A 25,061-nucleotide genomic window follows, 5' to 3' on the forward strand; every position below is an offset into this window, starting at 1 on the left:
TGCAAAAGAGGCACATTTAGAATAAAAGAATTTGGAGCCCAGTAATTCATTTTGAATACCATAACTTAAATGAGCTGACTCAAAAAGCTACTTCTGGTTACACTCCCGATCTCTCAACTTCATTTCAGTAGCATGTGATGGGGTGAGTCTTTTTATTGCTGCTAAAACAACTGAGTGCTCCTTGTCAAACTTCTTCAGTTTCCTCAGAGGTTTACCACCAGAACCTACTCCACCTTCTGCCACTCCTGTTAAAAGAAGGAAGAAAGAGATTGAGAGAGAACACATCTGTGTACTGAAGTTCTAAGATTTGTATTCCATAGATTGTTGCTCTTTCTGTGACAAGCCCCAGAGTTCCCTTGTTCCTACTGGCAAGTGGATGTCAAAAGAACAAGCAAGCACCCCAACCTCAAAACCAGCAGGACTTTGCAAGAATGTTGGTTTTTCAGCAACTGGTGGAGGATATTATTGAAAGGGCAGAACATAAGTACTTCCATTAACATACGAAACAGTTTTCGTGCAACTGTCCTCAGTTATGAGGTTCAGCTGTTGTGACGGCACAACGGCACTTTCCCCCCTGGCGCCGTTGGGCCCGCCCTCACTTAAATATATATGTGCACCCACCTCACAGAACACCAAGCACCTTCACTCTTTCTTTAAATGTGAGGTTTCATCTTCTCTCAAAAATCACAAAATTAATATTTCACTCAAAATTCCACATATCTGTGGGCATAAGTACAGCATCCAGTTTTCCTCAGTAATATTTAAATCTTTACAGGTCCGTTCAAAACTAAACAGGAATGCCTGTACATCATCACCTTTGACATACTTTGGAAATCTATATTAGTTGAGGTAAAATCTTCACCCCGCAACAATGGTTGTGGCAGTTCTGCTCTCAGCTTAATTTCCTCCATTTTTAAAAGAAACATGTCTTTTTCATGGACCATCTTAGCCTCCCTTTCTCTGTATTCTTGAGCTAATCTGGCATCTCTTTCTTTCTCTCTTTTCCTCGTGAGCTAATCTGCTCTCTCTGCCAGCTCTCTCTCAGCCTGTATCTGTGCTAACTGAATGTCAGCTGCGATTCTGGCCTTTTCTCTTTCTGCTTCAACTTTGTTTTTCTTTCTCTGCTTCAACTTTAGCCAGTTCTAATCTTAGCCTCATCATTTCTATCTAATTCAGTATTAGGATTCTCCTCAAATGCAGCAGCTCCCTGCACTGGGTCATCCCGAGTTAATTTTGCTTGGCGCTTGCTGGTCATTTTCTGACCGAAAATTTTTCTTCTTTTAATAAAATATCCTCGGTACTTTATTAAACTGGTTGTTCTGTATCTCTGGGTACATTTCTGTGTGGGTTTTAACTTTGTATCACGGCGCTGCCACCAATTACCGGTAATATGCGATGGCGTGATGGCCCTTTTCCCCCTGGCGCCATTGGGCCTGCCCTCACTTAAATATAGTGCACCCACTCACAGAACACCAGTTCCACGAATTCCCACAAACTACCCCAGATTATCTTGTGGGGGACTTGTGTGAGGGAAAACTTAATAATTTGGAGTCTCAGGCAGGATTTGATCAAATAAAGATTTTATTTAAAAAAGGAAGTTTATGACACAAGTGGGTAAAACATAGTATACTTCAGATTGTAATATTTCACTTCAGTGCTCTCTGTTGTTGCGCAGCTGTTGCCGCTAAATATCTTGGTTCTTAAAACAAGGTGGCACTTCCTGTCAGTTACACACCACTTAGACAACCCTACTCCTGAGGTACTCCAAGTAACAGACTCAAGGGATCTCCATACCCCTCTTAACTGGTTTGGGAGTCTTCTCTTTTCGTAGAAGAATCTCTCCCCTCCTGACTGGAATGAGACCTAAGCAGACTGTAGTCTCACAGCTTCTACTTCTCCTGACTCAGCCTCCCAGTTAATTCCTGGCCTAATTACTCTTACAGGACACTACACACTGTCCTTCACAATAAGCTCAGAGACTCCTTTCTCTAGCTTGTGATATATTCCTTAGAGTGGGTGTTTCTACCCAGAACAAACTCTCTTCTCTCACTCCCTGTCTCCCTAGCTATTATCCCAACCTACTCTATCTCAAACTAAAAACTGTCTCTCTAAATCCTCTCCTTTTCATCTCCCCCTCCTGGAACCCCCAGTCAATAATAAGCTGCCGTTCACTAACCATTTGCTGGCAGGGAAAAAGAAAAAGAAATCACTTGTTGACCCAACCTGCCAAGCAAAACAAACTTTTCCATCACACAGCTGTTGCTTCAGGAGGCCCGACTGGCCTAGTTGCCCATCATTAAAAACCCACTGGGAGCCATTATTGTTTATAGGGTTAATAAGACCCAGAATGCATGTCAGGCAATGAGCTGCTTCCCTGTGGTGGCGGAAGGCCTTATCAGGCTTAACTGTGGTGGCAGCAGACCTCCCTGGGCCTTGCGGCCTCCTCCTGATATGTGTGATATCATACATATGTCAAACATGTGACATCATGCGCACACAACAAGCCCCCCCCCTCCATGTCACACAGACCTTGGCACCAATGCTCTGTCCAGTTCTGGGTGCCACAATTTGAGGATATTGGCAAACTGGAATGTGTGCAGAGGTGGAATGTGTGCAGACTCCCTCAGGCAGTTGTGGACTCTCCTTCCTTGGAGGTTTTTAAGCAGAGGCTGGATGGCCATCTGTCATGAATGCTTTAGTTGAGATTCTTGAATTTCAGGGGGTTGGATTAGATGACCCTCGGGATCCTTCCTTATACAATTCTCTGATTCCACATGTGTTTAATATTCCTGGAAGTCTGAATTATGTTACTCTAATTAAAATATGTCAAATGTCGTCTGTACAACAACTTTGGAAGAAGAAAGTAACAGTCTTTTTTAAAATTATACATCATCAGCCAAACAGAACAAACTTGAAAGCAGCAATTAAAGTTAATGGGAACTTTTGTACTGATTTTATAGGCCTGTGTAATTCTTCCAAAGATTCCTGCCTTGCAGAAATACCCTGAGATCTTCACAATCTACCCCCATTATACTTCAGGATGATGGACTAGGAAAGGGGTATTGGCCTGATCCAGCAGGCTCGTCTTATGAAGTTTGCCTAAATACCAGCCTGCATATAATTTGTGCTTTAAAAGGGAAAAACAACAACAACCCACTAACACCAGAATTTTACACCAAGATCAATAAAATTATGTGAAAAAAGGATGAATTTTATGACCAGGTGCTGGAGACAAAGAACAGGAAGAGGCTGTTGTCTTCATGGTACGCTTTTAAGTTTTCAACAAGTAGCTTGCTAGTCATAGCTGGAAATGTAACACTAGACTCCTAGATGGACATTTGGTCTCATCCACACAAAACTAGTTATATGAATATGTAAATTCAAAACAAGGTATTTGTACTTATTTGCATAATTTGTTTTGCTTTTAATCTCAGGGAGAGGCAAACATGAATGTAGGAAGGAACCTATATTTCAGACTAGAGGGCTAGAACTTTCCTTTAATAATAAACAGAAATTCTTAGGATGCTGAAGTTTGTGCCCAAGGCTAGTTTTTGCCTCTGTGCCAAATACAGGTGCGCCTTGATCATTTAGCTTGATTTTACCGTTGCCATTTCACAGATTACCGGGATTTCTGAAGCCCTTTTTGTCCTTACACCGATTCTACGCAGCTTAGCGCATAGCCCATCGAAATCAAAAGGCATAGGCGCGCCTAGCTGCATCGGATCTGGCTGTTTAAAAAAGGATCCCACACAGGAGACAGGTGATGCTGCCTTCCAACTGCTTCATTACTGGGGCAGCCGATTTCGCATACGTACAACCGTCTAGTAGGCTGTTGTCTGCCGACGCTCGTGCCGAGCAAGCCATCCGCCGGCAACAGCCCCTGCCGCATATCGCGTTGTTCTTCCGGAATCGGAAGGATGCCGGGCTCGAGCGATGATGTCTCCTAACCCATTTTAATCGGAAGCAAAATCCAGTGGATGGTGGCAAGACTCGCTCCCCCCCCCCCTAGGTAAGTGTATATAGTTAGGAGGGTCTCCCGGAGAAGCAGAATGAGAGCGCGCGCGCTGGGGCGTTCCACCCATGTGCTAGTTCCTTTCGCACGTGCATGCTTTTAACTCGGAAGTTAAAACGGGGTCGACTATCGAAGCAAAGCGTGCAAAGGGCGAGTGTCTTAGAAACCAGGCTGTCATCATTCTCCATAACGGGAATCCCTCCACCCTGCGATCGAGGAGAGCAGCAGACAGCTCGGCGGCCTTTTGCTCCTTTTATACCGCAGCAGCAGCAACAGGCGCTTTCCCGCCGCGTCGCTTCTGCAACCGCCGTCGCCGCCCTCGGTCTCTCTCTTAGCGGTCCCTCCTCGGCCCCAGGTAGGAGCAGCAGAAGTGCTTCCAGGCCTCGGCGCGGGGCTTGAAGGGAGGAGGAGGTGGGCGAGGGCAGCAGCAGCGACACTCCGCCGGGTAAACGAGGGCAGAGAAAATGGCGCCTCCGCCGGCCAGAAGCGGCTTCAGCTGAGGGAGGAGCGGCGGAGAGGTAGGCCGGGCTTGAGCACCGGCGACATCAGGCAGGGCCGGGATATAATGCGGCAGTGGTTTCCCCGGCTTATTCCTCTCCTCAGCAGGACTGTGCTGCTCTCCTGGGGCTGCTGCTTCGCCCGGCCTCTCGCTCCGCCTCGCCTGCTTTCGCTGCGCCAGCGGCTCTTCGTCTCCGGGTATCGTGTCTCCTTCCCCACCTCCTCCGCCACGCGGCGCGCCGTTGCCCCAAAATGGGGGTGTTGTGTGCCAGTGTAGTAGTAGTAGTAGTAGTAGCAGTAGTAGTATTAACGGGGGGGGGGGAGAGGGGTGTGGGTGTGTGTGTGTGTGTGTGTGTGTGCGCGCGCGCGCCCCCCAGCTCCCTCTTTCCGTTGTGTAAGCCGTTGAGGAGGCGCGAGGAGGAGGGTGGGGTGGGATGTGTCTCTCCACCCCCCCCCCACCTGGGTTTCTGCCCTGGTTGTATAACAGGCGGTTAAATGTGTGTGATTTTTTGGGAGGGGGACCTCTACCTGGGAGCGGGTGAATCAGCGCTAATGCGAGGCCGTGGGGGAAGGGAAGGTGGACTCTGGCACTGAGCTGTTTAAGGAGGGAGGCTTGGCTTTGAGGGGAAGGGGCGGTGTAGCGGCCTCTTTCTCCGACTCTGCGAAGTGACTCTGGTAGGCAAGAAAGGGGGTCGTATGCGGCTGCGAAATAGCCCCCAAGCGATTGAGTCGGGTGTAGTGGTGCAAGTACGAGTAAGCAAGTCGTAAACAGCTGGCGCAAATAACACACAGTGGTTGTTTTCTTTTCCCTACCCCTCCGCCCACCCCTTGTATTTTTTGCTGGGAGTCATGTTTTTAATGGGAGGAATTCAACGTCACATTGGTCGTAACCGGTTTACTAAGGGGAGAACTTAGCAAGCGGCGAACGATCGCTGAAATTCGAGCGAAAGAATGTTTTTTTTTCGCAGAAAAAAATCTGGGAAATCGAGTTTTTTTCTTCGCAAACTGCGATCGTCTTTAAATACTGTGTCGCCGTCGGTACACGAATGCTTTTCTCTTAGTGTGTGTGGATGTCAGAAACGAGAGCACAAAATACATGCATGCAGGCGAGGGTTTTGCAATATCGTGTTGCTGTTCTTTAAGTGCGACTGTTTTGCATGAGTTGGCAATATTAGTTGTTTACCTACAGGGCTGATGGAAAGTACTTCCCTTCAAGTGTGTACGTAACAGGTTTATCAGATCTCCGTTGCCTTTGAAGAGGATTAGCTTTTAATGCTTGCATGGCTTTCATGTGGACTTAAAAACACAGTGCAGACAACTTTGTTTAGAGCAAGAATCGGGAACCATGTTAGCCCAACATTATGTAAGTTAGGAATGCATTAGACACCTTTATAAGTTGTTCCGCAGAAAGGAAGCTTCTCTCCCCACCCATTCAAAACTGTGGTTTTGACACTGTTTAACAACTGTTTTACTTTATAGAACACATGCAGCAATGCTAAACACACTTACTTGGGAGTAAGCCCCCACTGAACTGAATAAGACTTCTTAGTACACAGCTGTACAAGTGCACCATAAATCATTTTGAATTCAAAAGGTATGCCATAATTGAACAGAGTAGGATTTGGCTTGTACTCAGAAAACATACTTAAATACAAATGAGGCAACAGTTAGTTTAAATACAGTAGTTTAAGTACAATATACAGCAGGTATATAGGGCATCTGTTTTCTGACAGATTGGTCTGTATGAGGAAGAACAACCACAGCGCTGAACTAAAGCATGCAAAGCTTTGAAAATGTGTAGGCTTAGGTTATTGTAGTCAAATGGTACGATGAGGTGCAACAAAGTGCTCTTGGAATTAAGCGCCATTGAACTTGGTGGGAGTTGCCTACCACTAAACATACATAAATAAGATCAGGTTGTACAGGTTTCCAGTGAATGTGTCATGTAGTAGCAAGATTTTTGAACTTAAGAACTATTATAAAAAATTATTTGATCTATTTAATATAAATCTGTTGCTAACATATTGTTAAGAAAGGATGACTGAGAAGCTTTCACCAAAGGTAACTTAATACTCTGATGTATGTTGGAAATAAATGCACCCCTTGATTCTGTTGGAATTAGGCCCACATAACTGCATCAGTAACCTTTTTAAAGAAGTAGAACAAAGGTTTCAACAACACAAACCATAAAATGAGCTGGCAATACCGCAGATTATTTCATGCTTTAATTATTATTTCCTGCCTCTGTGTGCACCACATGCATGTACTGTACACAACATCAGAAGTAGGGCTATCTCCCATTTAAAGAAATCTTAATTTTTAGTTAATCTGCATACATTTGCACATTAAAAGTTCTTCAGATGATTTGATATCTCAGCCCTCCTTCTGTGTCTTCCTGGAGGAAATGGTACTTCTAAAATGTTCTTTGAACTTTTTAATACATTATCAATACTGATTTTTTAAAAGGTAAATTGAGGATACCTTTCCAGTTGGGCACAATGTTTAATTCATTGATCAAATAGTAGTTGCTGAATCCCACAACAGAAGATAGCTTCGTTTTACTGGAGCAATAGACAGTAGTTGGATTTTCTATTCACCCTATGAATGTTTGGACATTGCCAATGCTAATACAATGAGATCATCCATCCAGGCTCCCATCCTACACTGTTATGCCTTTTGTTCACTTTGTTTGTTATTTTTTCTTCTTAACAAGAAATTCTGTCATCTCCAGAAAAAGGTTTTTTTAACTCCCCCACCCCATTTTGGGGGGGGGGCTGTGGTTCCTGTTTGCTGACAGCGTATCTCCATTTCAATGTCAGAGTATGAAATTATGCTCTTTTACTTTCTCTTGATCCCATTAGATTTATAGTACCAGTGTATCATTGAATCTGAAATGTGTGTCACAGTTGTGGGCTACATTGATGTCAAGAACTTCTACCTCAAATCCCTGGGCACAGTTCTTGATGTTTCAGATCTTGTCTACTGAGCAGGGTATAAAACCAACCCTGCAATGTAGTATACTACCACTGCTCCTTAAGTCCAACCAGCCTGGGTTGACCCTTACTGGATGCTTCTAGGATATCAGAGAAGGAGAAGTTAAAAGCAGGGCACTTAGGAACTGGATTCAGTACCAAAGCTTTATCCCAAAAGGCAGACACCCATCTTAAATGAGATAGTTATTCAAAAGAAAAGGGGAAAGCATGTGAAATTCCCATAAAAAGTGCAGATCTTAAATACAATTGACAATTATGAATGGAATCATGAAACTAACTTTTTTAAAACAGTGACCCAAAAGCTTCCCTAGCACAGAAAATAGGATCTTACAGGCGCAGGGGCGCCAACTTATAAAAAATATTGGGGGGGCCCAAGACCTCCAAACCGCTGCTGCTGGGGGAACGAAAGTGGCTCGCCCCGGGCTGCCCCGACCTTAAGTGAACCTGTGAGGGCCCGCCCTTTGCGGCAGCCGATTGGCTGCCGCCGTGGGCGGTGAATATTAATGAGCTAGGGGGAATCCCCGCTTCTCGCGGGGCTGACGCCAGCCCCGCGAGATTGTTGATGGGTCGAGATCGGGAGTGGCTTTGTTTTAACTCATTACTGAATGTATTTTAAAAGGTAACTATCGTCAAACAAGGAAAATAAAAAATACCAACATAATTTTGTGATTTTACAAAGCATAATATAACTAATAATTTTCTTAAATTATTGGGGCTGAGCCCCCCCAAACGAATTTTTGAGGGGGCTCGGGCCCCCTCAGGCCCCATGGAGTCGGCGCCTATGTACAGGCGTTACAAAGAAACAGGTACAAGCAACAGGAAAGAAGAGACAAAGGGGTGAAGGCAATGGCTAACTTTATAGTAAAAATGTATAGCAACTGGGGTGAGTCCCCTGAGCCAATCAAAACGCTTAGAAGCTTCCTGAACTTGGGCATATGTGCATTCTCACAGCTAAAGCCAATTCTCAATTAGCAGGCCCAGTCACTGACCTTGAAACACAGGAGGGTGAGATAACGCAGGTGCTTCAAACTGATGAACTCATCCCAATTACTGATATATAACTGTTTCTCACAGAGGCTTAAAGCAAGAGAGCCATTTTTCTTGACAGATCAGGCCCTAGGTTGCTGATTTCATAAAAGGTTAGTATCTTGATAGAAAATTTGTGTAGTATGTTAATTGAGTCTTCTCTCTGTAAGGCAGGGTAGCTTTCTTTGACTTGGGGGATTCACTTAGGGGCCCCATTCCCGTAGTAGGTGTGGCTGCCACACACTCATTAATGTACTTGCATGTTGCATGTCTGCAGAAACTCTTACATAAAATATCCACAGGCAGACAGCCTCCCCACTCCAGCTGATCCACTCTGAGGGTGATTATCATTCCCTCTCTGCTCAGATGATCAATCTCATGACACTGGAGAGTGATTTGAATTCCCTTTGGGGAACTGGGCTCTTCCCACTCCAGCACTGTGTCTGTTTCATTTTCTTTTTTGCTGCTGCAGCAAAAATCAGAGTTCTGGGAGGGCCAGAAAAATTTGCTTAAGGGGTCAGATCAGACCTGAACTGAGGTTAGCCATCCCTGTTACAAGGTAATCATACAGCAGCAAATAACAAAGAGAGGGTATAGGTTGGCTTTCTTTTATATTTCTAAGGTACCTTCTAGATAAGAATTGATTACAGGAAACAACAAAAGTGGTTAGGAAAAAATTGTGTTACTTTTTTTGGTTAAAGCAGCTGGCGAGAGTGCAGTCCAGTTTTTTAACTAGTTTTTTGTAGTATACAGGGTGGCTTAATATTTAAAATATTGGTTGACATATTTCCCAGATATAAATAGGAACCATGTGACAAACTGGTATCTGTTTCTAAGTACCCTATGAAGTAAGTGAGTAGAACCCTCCCAGCAACCAGCTCATCACACACTTAAACTACCATTGGGATCAATTCTAAGTAGGGTTCCCATGATTAGTAGTCTGTCTCCATCCTTTGTCACTGAAACATTAGATTGTGTGGGCCCTTGTGAAAATGGAAGGACAGTGGGAAACAAGCCAATTAGAGAGGAATACTGTTGGAAGGCCAAAAGAAATGTGATCTTAAACTACAAGAGAAATGAAGGAAAAGGGGAAGCTAGTTTCATTATTTTCCTAAGGTGGGGGGATAATCATAATAAAATGAGTAAATAAGTTCTGCAAAGACTAAAAAGAAGAGATAATTATGCAGACCAGAGCAAGGGCAGGGAGTCTTATCTGGTTTTCTGGGATAAAAATTATACTTCAGGTATATCAAAGGTTGAAGGCATTGACAAATAATCAGTAAGATCAGGGGCTCTTGACCCTTTATTTTGTGAGGAAAGAGAGGTATCAGGTGAATATATCTGGTTATTATATATGCTGGATGGAGTTTACAATTCTGTAGAGAAACAGTGACCTTTGAGTGATGCAAGATAGTCAGCTAGGGATGTAGCTGAATCATTTTGGGCTTCCTACTTGTTTTGATATGAGATAGCAATCTTTCTCTTCATTGTGCGAATAAAGTCCTACGTGCTGCAGTAAATTAACCTTTCAGTTCAGCTCTTGCAGACACCTGTGCACCTCATTGATATTTTCCCATTAAGTTATTGCCAGAGAACTTCAGGCTTTGTGAGCATCTGCTTCTGTGTTGCTGCACTGTGCATGGTATGAAAAAACATTTTTTCGAAATGAACTGTTGTGTATTTTTTCCTCTATCTTATTCTCACTTCAGTGAAACTTATCTGTTTCCTCTTCTAAGCATGTTAATGCCTGTTATTGCCACCAAATAGTTTTGTATATGATGATTGAATGGGGGGGGGGGCTTGTAAGCCATTAAGCCCAACCCCTTGCTCAATACATGAATAACAGCATTTATCCTTCCTGTTATTCCATTTGAGTCACTTCCTGTGTGGCTACCCTTTAATGACAGCACCTGAAATGCCAGAACTTTGTACACCACTTGTGAGGGTTCTTCTTTCAATTAATGTCATTATGTTCATAATTTAATTTTAGTTTATTGTGTTGTATAACACTATGGGTCCTCTTTATTTCTAGAAATTATAAACATAGTTTATCATTACTGAAAATAAATGCTTATGACAGAAGCATTCCTCTAAATCATTCTAAAAGCCTTTATAAACAGCTTGGGAGTCGTATGTGTTTTTGTGTGTATCCTTTCTGTAACTCCTTCCCACGCAATTGTTTAGATCTCAGTTGCAAGCCACTTTCATCATAAAAATGTTCTGTTGAAAGCAACTCAAACTTTGCATCCGTGATGTGTGCTGTCGTACAACATTTCCTCTTTAATAGTACAGTATTAACTATTTCAGAACTGGTTATTATTGAGAATCCCCAGGAAGTATAAAGATACGCTTTATATATCTAGATATATAATGCAAAAAGATATACAAGTGGTGAATTGGGGGGGGTGTTCATATTCTTGTTTAGAAGAATGCTTATTGTTAATGAGCTCTGGTTTGCCTTGCACAAGCTTAGGAACTAATTTGATGAAACCCATTTCCCTGTTGAGGTTGTGAAAAGTGTCACTAATATATGGCATGTAAGTAATGCGTTTCTCTATAAAAATATCTAGGAGGCAGAGAGAGAGGGAAGAATAAGCCACTATACATCCAAACTGTATCTCCATAGGAAAAGTCCTGTTTTTAATTGAACTGGAAATTAATTGATCTCATTATCTGGGTTATTCCAGGTCCGTGTTTAAGCTGCTATAAATATAGATTACTCAGACTGTCACATGCTAGTTCAATACTTGTTCCCAGAAGTATTATTAGGTACCACCTTAGCAAGTGCATTTAGCTTCTGTTGAAAGTATATTCATAATTATGATGAGTTTTTTGTGCCTCTAACAGCTGCATAACAGGTAGAATTTCAACAGATGTAGCTTTCTGAAGACTATGTACCATTGCTTGGCAAATTTGTTACATGTTTTATTTGTCTGTCAGAGGCCTAATAAAGACACAGAGCCCTTGCCAGGACAAAAAAAAGTAGGAACTGTGAAAGCCAAGGTGTGTGTTAAATTAGATGCATAGGAAGCGCAAGTAGGGATGAGTCATGCTTTTGCTGTAACATGCAGAAGGAAACAGATTCTTACCTACAGTGAGATCTATCAACTCTAGGATTCATTTTCTTTTCTGCTTCTATGTAGCATTTGAACAAGAACTAAACTCGGGATTCTAAAATAAAGCAGACAGTTATCAATTTAAAAACGTCATGACAAAAGCGGGATTCAGGGAGATGCCATTTATACATTTCTGGAGGTACTTTTGACTTAGATTTATGAATTAGGTAGAGTAGAGATATTTGTAGCTGAGTTTGTCAACACTTCGTATGTAAAAGACTTTAAAACATCATAATTCTTAAAGTGTTTAATCCTGGAAAAAAGTGACAAGTCTGGCCTGTTGTTTAACGTCTGTTTAATGACTTCGATGAAGGAATTGAGGGGATGCTCATCAAATTTGCAGATGACACCTAACTGGGAGGGGTAGGTGATGCTGCAGAAGACAGAATTGGGATTCAAGATGACTTCAGCAGATTGGAGAAATGGGCCAAACTAACAAAATGAATTTCAATAGGGACAAATCTAAGGTTCTGCACATAGGCAGCAATAACCAGCTGCACAATTATAAGATGGGGGACACTTGGCTTGCCAGTAGTACATGTGAAAAGGCTTTAGGGGTCTTAGTAGACCACAAACTTAACATGAGTCGCTAGTGATTTCTGCATAGCAGGGGAGTTGGACTAGATGATCCTTGAGTTCCCTTACAAGCTTACAATTCTATGATCTATCTCACTTCCTTGATTACTAGATATAGCCAGTGACTTCTAAACAGTGAACTTAGTAGTTACAGAGATTTTTAAATTACTTGGGGTAAGTAGCAGGTGGTGTAGTGTCACCACTTACCGGTACCTGCCCTCATGCTGCTGCTGCTTAGCTGGAGGACTCTTGGGAGGGGAAAGGCAATAGCAAGGGCAGCATGGTACAAACACACCAGTAAGAGCACTGTACCAACATGGCTTCACCTCCTGGTTAGAGCAACAACTGACCAGAGGTCAGGTGAGTGATGGTACTTCACCACACCACTTGCTTGGGACATGAGTGATGATGCAGATGTGGTTGAAGTCTGACTCTGGAGATATGGGGGTGACACTGCTAGATCTTTTTTGTGTTGTATCACATTGAACAATATAAAAGTGTGACTTAAAACTACTGAACTGTAATGTATTTAAATAGATCTGTACATTGATAAAAATGCCTCTTTTTCATTACTGAGAGTAATATGTAAAAAAAAAAAAAGCTTGTTATTGGCTGATGTGCCTTTAAATGTCACTATTACTTTAGGAAATATGTCACAATATCAGCCCCCTCATCTTCACTCCCTGTCTTTAAGAGTTTTTTTAAGGTCAACAAGGAATGTGTATAAGGAGGACTAGGCTAAAAACTATGTTAGGGAATGGACTTGGTTATTTTTTATTTGTATATGATAGTAGTGAGTTTTAATGAATTCCTCCAAAGCTCTGAATGCTGTCTTCGTTATAGAAGAGGTGAGAAGTTACATTAACCTGATTGCCATTTGGCAGGAATTGTGCAGCTGGTGAATTTTATTTAATGGAAACATTGGCTTCTGTGGGTGTCATACCTGAATTTGTCAGTTGTGGGAATTTCTGACATTGTAGCCATTTGAATCCTTCTGCTCTACCTTGTGCTATATTTTGCAACATACTGTTCATTACAGGCTTTATTACTCTAATTTAGGACTCATCCTTAACTGTGGATCAAAAGATAAATGTTGTTAACTGTTCCATAATGTCAGCATTCAGAGGCCAATCAGCCAAAGCAGTACTTTATATACAGCTTCTTAGCTCGAGTATAAATTGGGAAAGGCCCACAGCTTAAATGCAAAATGCACTCTTCTGGTTGCTATCTGAGTGAAAAACTTGACTTGGACGCATTCTGTGGACCCTTTCCTCTTACTTCCAGTCCAGTGTCTGTGCCTCAAAACATTTGTATGCTACTTTTACCAAGCTCAGTGCACTTTGCATTAAAATGAAAAGCAGTACTTAAAATCTGATAGAACATAAAAGCACAAAAAACCACAACCTAATAATAAAAGTCATACCACTCCAAAGCATCCTATTTATCTTCTGTCTACTTCATGTAAAATAGTTTGCAAATCTCTCCAGAATGCCATCAAGACAGACTTTTTTTATTTAAAAAAATCCATTTAGGAAGTTATTCCAGAATCTCGGAGTGATAACAAATGAAAGGCTGGCTTTTAGCTGCTCATTTCACTTCCTGAGGAAATACAGAGCAGGACTTGATCTTTTATCGTTACACCATAATACAGAGAGAGGTGGTCCCTATTGATGAATGCTGGGTCCAGGCTGTGCATGATTTAAAGCAGGGATAGGGAGCTTGTGGCTTTCCAGATGATCCCATCTCCCCCTAGTCAACATGACCCATAGTCGGGGATGATGTAAATTGTAGTCCAGAAACAACTATAGGGTCACAGGTTAGCTTTCTCTGGTTTAAAGGTAAGTACCATGATAGTGAATTAGGCTCAGAAGTTCTCAGGAAACTAGTACAGCTCCTGCAAAATTGATTATATGTTAATCACCTCCCCATGTTCATCAGGAAGTAAGCAGTGATATTCTGTACTAGCTGTAGCTCATGAGTCATTTATGAGGGCAGCTGAACGTAGTACACATTGCATTACTTGATTTTCAAGGTGATAAAAACATGGGTCAGTGGGGTGAGATCTCATTGATTTAAATAGTTGCAGATTCTGTCCAAGACTATGCCTAGGCTCCAAACAACATTAGATGATTATGTGCATAACCTCCCTCCAATGCTTTAGGGTTATTTACTCACATCTCTTCTGACTTGTCTGGATACAATTAGTTTGGCTGACCACATCCACACCTTCTATGTCACAGAGCAAGCCAGTCAGCAAATCACACAGCTGAAGTTGACTCTTGGTTAGAGAATCAGTCTTCACAGATTTAGCTGAGTACTCCTTGTCTTAAGTCTCCTCCTCTCCAGGGCTTCTTGCAAGCAATTGGAGACTTTGCCTGTGTGCAGTCTGTCTGCTTTGCCCATTTTATCCCTCTCTTGGTTCTGTGAGTTGGGAGGGGGAACTTGTTAAAGCAGGAGAAGGAGACACCCATGACTCTTCACCAGCCTGACTCATCTCTGCCTTTTGACCTCCCTTCTTCTACTCTCCAGCTTCAGCCTCTGATTCTTGACTTCTTTCTGCCACACTCTCCCAACTCACTGAGCCCTGTTATCCCTTCAGCTTCCAACATCTCAACTTCCCAGTCTTCTCCCTCTGACTACTCATCGTTGTCCCACTACCATTCTTCGGGCTCTGAGCCTTCTTCCCTTGGTGGCTCCTCAATTGGTTCCTCCCAATACTTGGCTGTGACATTCTAGTCACTGGTTCAGAACTAAGCAATCCCTGGACTGGGTGGTATCAATATATGAATGATGTCTCACCTCAAAGTCCTGGATGGTATCTACCAACGGTTTCATATAGACGTTAAACAGCATTAGTGGCAGAGTGAGGCTTGTGGAACACAAGTCAGTTCCTTTTATGCTCCACTGGTCACTCCAATACTAGGTGTCAGCTCATGTCCACAATCTAAGCTAGGAAATCAGCTGGGCAGCTGGTGCACTGTTGAACTCCCAACTTGAACCTGAATCCCAACATAAGCTCCATAGAGTCCGACTTCTGTCTGAACTGAATACCTGTTCAACTCTCAAATATGACATCCATGTATCATATTGGCTCTATTTCCTTCTGTTCTTTAAAACCCCACTAAACCCCTACTTTTTAACTATTATTTCTTATTAATTTATCCTACTCCTCTGTTACTGGAGCAGTTGTTGCTATTACAGGCTTTCACTTCTACAGCTGCCTGACCCCTCAGTTTGATTCTTAATTGTGCCTGTCTGCAACCTCTGCTCTTTGGCATGGTATCTTTTGACTATTTTTTCTTTTGCTTGTCTTGTTGACATCTGCTGTTTCATAGGTTAGCAGAGTTCTCAATGAGGGATGAGGAAGTCTATACAGAGCAAGATGAACACCTTGATTTTAGAAATGCAGTGTGCTGTAGCTGAGATCAAACTGGTTTGCATAAAACATCAATGTAAAATGTTTAGTATATAAGTGAGGGCTATGGACTTTGATAGTGTCAGTAGACAGTGGGATTTTACTATGTGGTTTAACCCATGGTCAGTATGAGATTGATTGGAGAACATAAAAATATTTATGCAAGTAAGTTTATTTTTATTTATGTTTCTCTATTAAAATGTTTAAAAATATCCACTATTCCATATGGATGGATGTCCTCTGCACAGTTGCATGAGAATTGACTGTGTGGAACCCAAAATGCTTTTTGTAGACCTTGCTAACTATTTGGGGTGCGCGATTGTGATGGCTGAACGTAGTCTTTAAATATGTGGTCTGATTTTGGCCTAAATATGTAATATTCCTTAAACACACTATTCGCCTTCCTCTAAGCCTTAATTTTTCACATTCTTCTGTTACCTTTTTTTAAAAAAAGTAAATAGCACTGTTCCCAAAATTCTATGCTGTTATTTTTCCTTTTGAAGTTTCTTTACTTTTGTGGCAGTAACAGTAATGATGGAATAGCTTTGTAGTTTTATCAAATGAATTATTTAGAACAATCGTAATGTGATGCTGTTCTGCTCCAAATAGCTAATACACTTTGTATTTGTCTTCAGTGTTTCAGCCTGGTGGTGTAATTGCCAGGAGACACTGGGAACAAATCATTCAGCACTTTAGTTTGCAGAGTACAAGATACTTGGGTGAAAGAGGCGAGAATGATCTAGGAACTGAAAAGGGACCTTGTTAACAGGCTGATCTTGTGTCTTTCTACTCAGAAATAAGTCTCATAGTTTTCAGTTTGGCTTGCTCTTGGGTAAGTGTGGATAGAATTGCAGCACAAATGCATTTTTATTTGGCAGGTTGCAGAAGGCATGCTGTTCCTTTTAGGCATATATTTTAAATATATATTTATATGCTTTACATGAAAGCCAAGAAACAGGAGACTGTATGCAAAGGCATGACAGAACAAGAAGCTCTTGCAATGATGCCTGGTACCTGGAATATGTGCAGGGATGGTTTTCTTATTTTTCTATGCTTCTTCTTTTCTTTTGTTCCTATCTTCTAGCTAGATCAATGACAGGTCAGGAATAGGGTGTATGTAGCATGAACAAATACAGGAAATGCAATTATATTTATTCAGTTCCGAATAAGGGTGTAGTCAGGTAAATAGCCCAGCATGAATGACTACACCTTTCATGTGGGCTTGAATTAATTCACAGAATCACAGACATTGAAGTAAACTGTTTTTGGCTTGTCGTTGGGAGTATGGTTGTGACATTTTGAACCTGCTTGGTCAGTTCATTTTGGCTCTCTAGCATTCTATATTCATTGTAAAGCAATTCATCATGGATTTAAAGAGCTACTCATTAAATCTACTCTTGGCAGATGAAAATGATGTTATAAACTAGGCTTTACTGCATCATAACTGAAAGAATGCTTTTATTTAGACAAGCATATGTTGATTTTACATTGCACTTTTTTTCAATATATAGCCAATATTATCAGTTAGTGAAGGCTCACAGCAACTATATTGTTACAGATAAAAAGGAAATAAAGTACAGGCTTTGAAATATTATAAAATAGATATTAATAAACTGGATTCACTGTGACCATTATTAGGCCAACTTGTTATTGAAAGCACTCAGAGCTGTTCTACATTTGAAGGAAGTAATATAGCTTTAGTCTATTGATTTCAGTGAACTTAAGTACGCCTTACAGTGTTGGACTGTGGACAATAAGTTTTTGATCTGGACCTTCTAGAGTTGAGTGTTCTTGAGTTGCAGATGCGTCTCCCCCTTTTCTTTCTTAGGCTATTTGAACTGAGATATCGCTTTAACTTCTACTGCTTTTTTTTTAGGCTTCAGCAAGCAACACACAACAAAATGAGTCATCTTGCTATTAAAAGAATAGCAAATGATATTATCAAATCACCTGAAGATAAACGAGAGTATCGTGGGCTAGAACTGGCAAATGGCATCAAGGCAATGCTTATCAGTGACCCTACTACAGACAAGTCTTCAGCTGCACTTGATGTACACATAGGTATATGATCATCTATAATATATTGTAACTTGGTTTTGCACTGTAATCTAATTCAAATGCGATAACTTTAAAAAGAATGGTTTACAACCTTCTACATTCTACACTGAGGCTCCAATCCTAGTTTTGCTTACTTGGAAGTTGACATTATTTGGAAGTGCACAAAACTTCATTGAACTCCCAGGAAGATGTGTATAGGTTAGCAGTCTTACAGTGCTGGCTATCCATTTCTATTCAGAAGTAAGTCCTGTTGAATTCTGTGCAGCTTTCTCCCAGGTAAATGGAAGTAGGATTGTAGTCTTAGCCAGATTAGCCTCAGAAGTTAGGTTTGTCATAAAACTGGCTGTATAAATTACTTGTTCTAAAGCAGGTTTAAGTTTTTCAAGGATGAATGATGGAAGAACTCAATTTATATGCTCCATATCCTTCTGCGCTTAAGCTCCCAGTGTGTCTGCCGGGGAATTAAAATAGTTTAATTTCCTGGTATAAATTAATAGCAGGCTGACAGCAACAGCATGTCATATGAAAATTACTCCTTGTGTAATATGTTTGAGAAGTCAGATAGTAGGCCTAAAAATGATGTACAGTGGTGCCCCGCAAGACGAATGCCTCGCAAGACGGAAAACCCGCTAGACGAAAGGGTTTTCCGTTTTGGAGGTGCTCCGCAAAACGAATTTCCGATGGGCTTGCTTCGCAAGATGAAAATGTCTTGCGAGTTCCTGCGGGATTTTTTCCCTCCCCCCCCCCTTTTCTAAGCCGCTAAGCCGCTTATCTGCTTATCCGATAAGCCGCTAAAAGCCGCTAATAGCGCTGCTAAGCCGTCAATGGGTTTGCTTCTCAAGACGAAAAAACCGCTAGACGAAGAGACTCGCGGAATGGATTAATTTCGTCTTGCGAGGCACCACTGTATTTGCATGTTAAGCAAACATGAAATTAGAACATGGTTGTTACTAGATGTTCTGATTAAAAACCAAAAACCAAAATGGTTACATATGTATGTCCTGCTTTATCAAATATCTTTTCTTTGTAGTTTGAAGTGCTTGGGGTGCTCACATAAACCACTTGCCTCTGATTTCCAGCTAACACCTTTCCTATAGCTTCTCTAAATTTAGTATGAAGCAGCTGTATACTAGCAGATGCATTCCAGCCTAGCTTTTCTGCAAAGGGAAATGGAGCTATATAATTTCCTAAATATTTGCAATCATAATCAGTAAGATGATTTCTCTGACCCAGAGAAAAGTGTTAAAATGTTGATTGTTCTGGATGATTTGATTGCTTTATACTGAATTTGTGTATCAGCTTTTAAAGTAAGACTCTATTTCTGCCCATTTCTCCTATTCATAGGGTCATTATCTGATCCCCCTAACATTGCTGGGTTAAGCCATTTTTGTGAACATATGCTTTTTTTGGGAACTGAGAAATACCCAAAAGAAAATGAGTACAGCCAATTTCTCAGTGAACACGCAGGAAGTTCAAATGCTTTTACCAGTGGAGAACACACCAACTTTTATTTTGATGTATCACATGAACACTTGGAAGGTGCCCTGGACAGGTGAGCATATCTATTAATGATTAAATATATTGGTTTGGTTTTGTCTTTCCAGCAAGCACAATTAACATGGGAGTCCTACCAGATGATAACATTATTTAGTGTATTTATTACTTCTGCTTTTTCATAATAATGACTTTAATACAATTGTAAAGACTAAATTACTGAAATACTTTAAACATCTTGGGAATAACAGCAATAAAAGAAAACATATGGAATGAGCCCTTACGGTAGTATATCAAAATAGGTTTTTAGTGAGGAGAGACTCATCAACAGTATGGCGAGTGTCTTAAAAACTTCATATGGTTTAGCATTTTGCTGTTACTTTACATAGCCATGAAAGTGTTGCATAGGAACCTCACATATGTTTGTTCTATAAATATATTCTGCTTACACTCTCAGCATATGTTGCATATTTATCAGCTGACTCTCAAAGGCTTCTCTCTGTGGAATTTTATATTTGGTGAAAATAGGGATATTCAAGCTACTGCTGCACACTGTATATTTGATTTTACTTCAGAGTTAGCAAAACAACAGTGCAATCTCTGGTATGTCTACTCAGAAGTACGTTGAATTTGGTGGGGCTTACTCCCAGGTAATTTAGCATGATTTTTTTCCCCCAAAGACAAAGTAATTAACAGGTTGCACAGCCCTCACTCATGTCATGGTCTGTGTCCTTTTACTTTTTTTTTTAAAAAAAAGTTATTTGGTTCATGTTGAGGGCCAAGGAGAGGCATAGTAACGTTCGCTTTGGTGATTTTGGAAGGGTCCTCAGTACATCTGCGTAGAGCAGGTCCCAAAGCTCTATTTTCATAGACACACAGCAGGCCTCTGCTAAGGAAACTTTCAGTGGCTAGTTCATAAGACAACAGCAAGAAGAAGCAGATCTGAGGTAGCAAAAAGGCAGCTGATGGTATCTTGCTCATAGATTGTGTCCTGTCTGCTAAAAAGGTCATTATAGTAAATTGCACTAGATTAGAACATCCACTTGGTGATGAGACTACTTAGCAACAGAGTGGCTCCAGGTGAACAAAAGTTTTAATTAAATTGAACTATCCTGAACTGATAATAAATTGTGTGCTTCTCCACACTGAACATGAATTTCATATGTTAAACTATCAACAATGTAATTGTCGAAACATTGATTTGGGAAATCTGACTTTTTTTCTTGCAGGTTTGCTCAGTTTTTCTTGTGCCCTCTGTTTGATGAAAGCTGCAAAGACAGAGAAGTGAATGCTGTTGATTCTGAGCATGAGAAGAATTTAATGAATGATGCTTGGAGACTATTTCAGCTGGAAAAGGCTACTGGAAATCCCAATCACCCCTTCAGTAAATTTGGAACAGGTATTTAATCTTCCATGATCTGCTTTTGATTGGGGAGTCCCTTTAAACTGTGCTGTGCTGTGAGGCTCCAAGGCATTATTTTATATTGGAAAATATATATTATGAAGCAGAATGCCTTGTATGGCTGGAAGAATGGATCACTTTGGAAAAAGCAGATTTATTAGACCTGGAGGGCTTTAACAACAGGTATGGATAGCATTCCTACCTTGCATATGAGAAGATTAAAGTCAGAGCTGCACCCTAATTAAGTACTTCTGGGGAGAAATACATGAGGAGTTGAAAAAAATGCTTAAAATCCCACTAATGAATCCCACTAATGAAAAAACCAGAGGCTTACCTACTGGGCCTATTAGGGAAAGAAATACTGAAATCGAAAAAAAGAATTTTCTTATATGCAACCACCACAGCTAGAATAGTAATAGCACCTAAATGGAAAGCTAAAGAATTACCTACCAAGGAGGAATGGATTCTCAAATTAAATAAATATTTAAAATTGGCTAAACTAACAGCATCCATACAACAGCAGTCAAATCAAAAACTGAAAAATGAATGGCAATGCTTTGATGACTATATGGGAAAATACTGCTCCAAAAAAGACATGCTAATATACTTAGACTAAGAATGTAAATGCATCAAAACAATAAATTATCAGTGACATATGTATGTATATAGAGAAAATAAAAACAACCAGAATGCAATGATAAGGGTAAAATGGATTCTAGAGAAGACGAGTAGTGGTGGAGGGAAGTTAAACAGGGTGGTGGGTTCTTTTTATTTTGTTTATGTTCTTTTTCTTCTTTTTTTTGGATATTGTATAATGATTTAATGTATAATGATTTAATGTTTCTTTTCTGTTATGTATTTTTTTCTCTTTTTCTCTTAAATTGTATGATGGAAAATCTATTTTTTTTTTAAAGAATGTGTTAAAATAAAAACATGTTGTATGGAAATTATTTGATGATGTAGCCTTTACACATGGTGGTTTACAGCATTTGATTCACCTTTAAAAGCAACTGAGAATGTGTCACATTTATTTAACAGAATTTATATACCAGTTGATAATTACAAAGCCTATAAGTGGTTTACAAGAAGTATTAAAATTACCAATAAAAAGCAGTTTAAAAATAAATACTGCAATTTAAAACATTTACAAGATAATTAAAATTAACAGTAGACTGAAGAGAGATTAAAGCATGTCAACATCTACATGGATGGGTTTGCGTAAACAAAAATGTTTTAAGCAGATCATAAAAGAGTACTTAGGTAGAGAGTTTCAAAGTGTGAGCGCTGCCACACTAGAAGAAATAATTCTTTATAAGTGTGGAAAAAGTATTATATAGCTGTACTGGTGGAAGAAACCTCTCTCAGCACTGCTTCTTAAACCAGAAAACAAAGCAATTCCTGAGAAATTTTCCAGAAAGATATTGTGGTTGATGCCACAGTAAAGTTCAGATGAATCAGTGTGTTTCACTTCCCTTGTCTCTTTTTCAGCATAGATCACCCACCCTTCTGATTGAAATGTGCTTTGAATCTGTGATAGCAGAGGGTTTAAGTCTGGCTAAGTGAGAGCAGCATGCAAGCTCTCCTAAGGTTTTATTCCGTCCGTTTATTACAGCGGTATTACCTTTGGTGAACATATTAGGTTTAAAATGGTGGTAGCAAGATCCCTTTCTGATAATGGTCACTTTTTGTCTTAAACATGATTTCAAAAACTCTTATTTTCAAATGTAGTTGCAGTCTTTAAAATAAAAAAAAGAAAACAGAAGCTTAAAGAGGTATAGCAGCACCAGATACTCTGCCATGTGAAGTGCAGATGTTGAGTCAGATTCCACTAACCTAGTGTGCTAGCGGAAGCCAGTGCAAGGACTCCAATTAGTACAACAGGGCTTTCCTCCCCCTCCACAACCCCCAAATCTGCTCTGGAGGGTCAGGATAACAGGGCATGGGGAGGGGAAGAAAGGGGGGATCATTCTGTCTGGCAAGCAATCAGGAAAGTGCAATGTTGAATTATTCTGTAAGGGTGGCAATTCGCAATGAAAGTGTACGGAGACCTGAACTACTGTGCATTCATCATAAATTGAATAAGACAATTTGTTTATGTATCTTGAATGGTTTTTCTTATTCGTGCTTGTCTATATTCATTACTACTATTTGTGAATTGAGCTGATCATTCTTTAAATCCCTGTTCTCATTATTTTTAGAACATTATCTTCACCTCACTTATTTTATGATTTCTTGCATTAAGCTTGTTTTCATAACTACATTTCATCAACCCAGAATGCTGTGTTTTAGCTTTATTTTGCATAGCAGCAATGTTAGAGTCAGCTTACTGGAAATTAGAAACTCTAGTCTTGATTTTCCTTTTTCACTGCCAGAAAAAGTGAAGTAATTTAGAAAATTATTATTGATTAATAAGAACTGGGAGATAGACACTGGCAGGCAGCCCATTTGAAGTTGCCACATGATGTCAAGTGAGTGACATCCACCCTGACTTAAACCACAGTTTCCTAAGTCAGGTATCGTGAGGAAACTATTTTAATTATCCCGAAAGTCTTATCTAAGGCCAAGGGTGGGAGGAGGAAGCGCTTGAGCTAACTGCTCATTTCTACTCCAACAAACCATGCTTTGTTGACTCAATAACACTATATCTGACGCTGGCCTGAACATGTCCATGAACTATGAGGATATACACTGCATTTGTTGTTAGGCACAACACTAATTGTATGATTAACATACCTGTATTTCTGCTGTACACAACCTTTATATTATGAATATCAGAATAGGATTTGCCTGTTATCTTATTAAGCAAAACCCAGGAAATTAGTGAAAATGTATAAAAAAGGGTCTAATTTATTCTGGAGGTGCCACGAGATGGAGGGAACCCTGATCCATATGTGGTGGTCATGTAAATATGCTGGAGAGTATTGGGAAATGATCCACACAGAATTAAATAAGATTCTAAAACTCACGTTTCTCAAAAGGCCAGGGGCCTTTCTATTAGGGATAATAGGTGATGATATTCCAATTCCAAAAAAGGCACTCAGTATTTTTCTGTACACGACCGTTGCAGCTAGAACAGTATATGCGAAAAAACGGAAAGAAGAGGAGATACCCACAATGGAAATTTGGCAAAACAGATTGATAGAATACATAGCATTAGTAACCATGACTGTGAAACTAAGGAATAAGGATGAGATAAAGATAAGAGTGGAGGTGTTTTGGAGATTATTTTAGAGGGTAAAATATACAATTTAATCTACAAGTAGGAGTTGACATATGAGCAGCAGATAACATCAAAACAGGAAGACTTGAAATGATAATGGTGAAATATCAGGATATGCAGTAGATCAAGATTTCCCTACAATGTCACAGAGAGATGGATTGGGAAGTCTTAGGAAAAGAGATAAGTGATGGATACTGTACGATGTGTGTATAAAAGCTGTTAAAATTGCGTAAATAAAAGTTTAGAAAAAGGATTTGTAGAAGCAATCCCTTGAGAACACAATTCCAGATTTCAATTCTCCTAACTCCAAGCTATTCAAGCTGAGCCACAAATGGTCTTGCTGAAATCATGAAAGCAGGAAATCTGATAAACATCTTGCACTCGATAGAAGTACCATCATGTGATAGAAATATAAATAGGATCTGCATGCACAATGCCCATCATTTGTTGTTATGAGAATAAAGTGAGGGGGTGCGGAGAACCATGTACTGTATGCCACCTGAGCTCATTGGAGGAAATGAAGAGTATAAATGTAGTAGTAATATAAAACAATCCAGATGCTGTAATCTGTTTGAGGGATATGTGCAGTATCACCTCTTGTGATTGCAGGGATTAACAGTTTTTACAGAACTGAGCACATTTACCCAGTCATGGCTCTTATTGTAACACATCCTTCTTTTTATTTATGTACTGTAGGAAGCAAATTCACTTTGGAAACTAGACCAAACCAAGAAGGAATAGATGTAAGACAAGAGTTATTGAAGTTTCACTCCACTTATTATTCATCAAATTTAATGGCTGTTTGTGTTCTAGGACGAGGTAAGAATGCCAAACTTTTTGGGAGCTACTTTTAATATATAATCAATTTACAATGGATTAGTACTGGAACTTAACTCGGTGTGGGTGTGGGTGTGTAAAGAATGCAACCACTCTCCAAATCCTAAACCACAGGTCTACCTTAAATCTGTAGCATTTCTAATATCTACACTTATTAATTTGTAGGATGACTTAAAAAAAAATTATAGGAAGGGATGTATGTACTCTGCAGATTTGTAGTAGAAGAAAAAGATTGTGTGTCTGCTGCAGAATTTATCATTCTGAAAATGTCTGTTTTTATATAATGTATATGTTTCTAGCCCTAGTTTTTTTCTTATAGATGAATCTTAAAATATAAACATGCAGTGATGTTCCAGAACTCAGAACATGGAGGGCAGGCTTCAGTGACATGCATTTCCTAGCATGCTCCAATCT

The 25,061-nt window shown here is 40.2% G+C and overlaps 1 protein-coding gene across 5 annotated transcripts in view; it reads left to right on the forward strand.

Annotated features, from left to right (window-relative positions):
* The first annotated feature begins 4,414 nt into the window (after positions 1–4,414).
* The window catches only part of IDE (insulin degrading enzyme), a 50,651-nt gene continuing 30,004 nt past the window's right edge, over positions 4,415–25,061 (forward strand). The window contains exons 1-5 of one of the 5 annotated variants that reach the window (XM_081863171.1): positions 4,415–4,530; positions 17,513–17,697; positions 19,039–19,246; positions 20,418–20,587; positions 24,507–24,629. In XM_081863171.1, coding sequence (XP_081719297.1) covers positions 17,538–17,697; positions 19,039–19,246; positions 20,418–20,587; positions 24,507–24,629 — 661 coding nt within the window. In that variant the 5' untranslated portion in view covers positions 4,415–4,530; positions 17,513–17,537. The other 4 variants (XM_081863168.1, XM_081863167.1, XM_081863169.1 and 1 more) reach the window with 4 other exon arrangements.

Source organism: Podarcis erhardii, assembly GCF_964252035.2.
Source record: "Podarcis erhardii genome assembly, chromosome: 5".
Classification (NCBI taxonomy): Eukaryota; Metazoa; Chordata; class Lepidosauria; order Squamata; family Lacertidae; genus Podarcis; species Podarcis erhardii.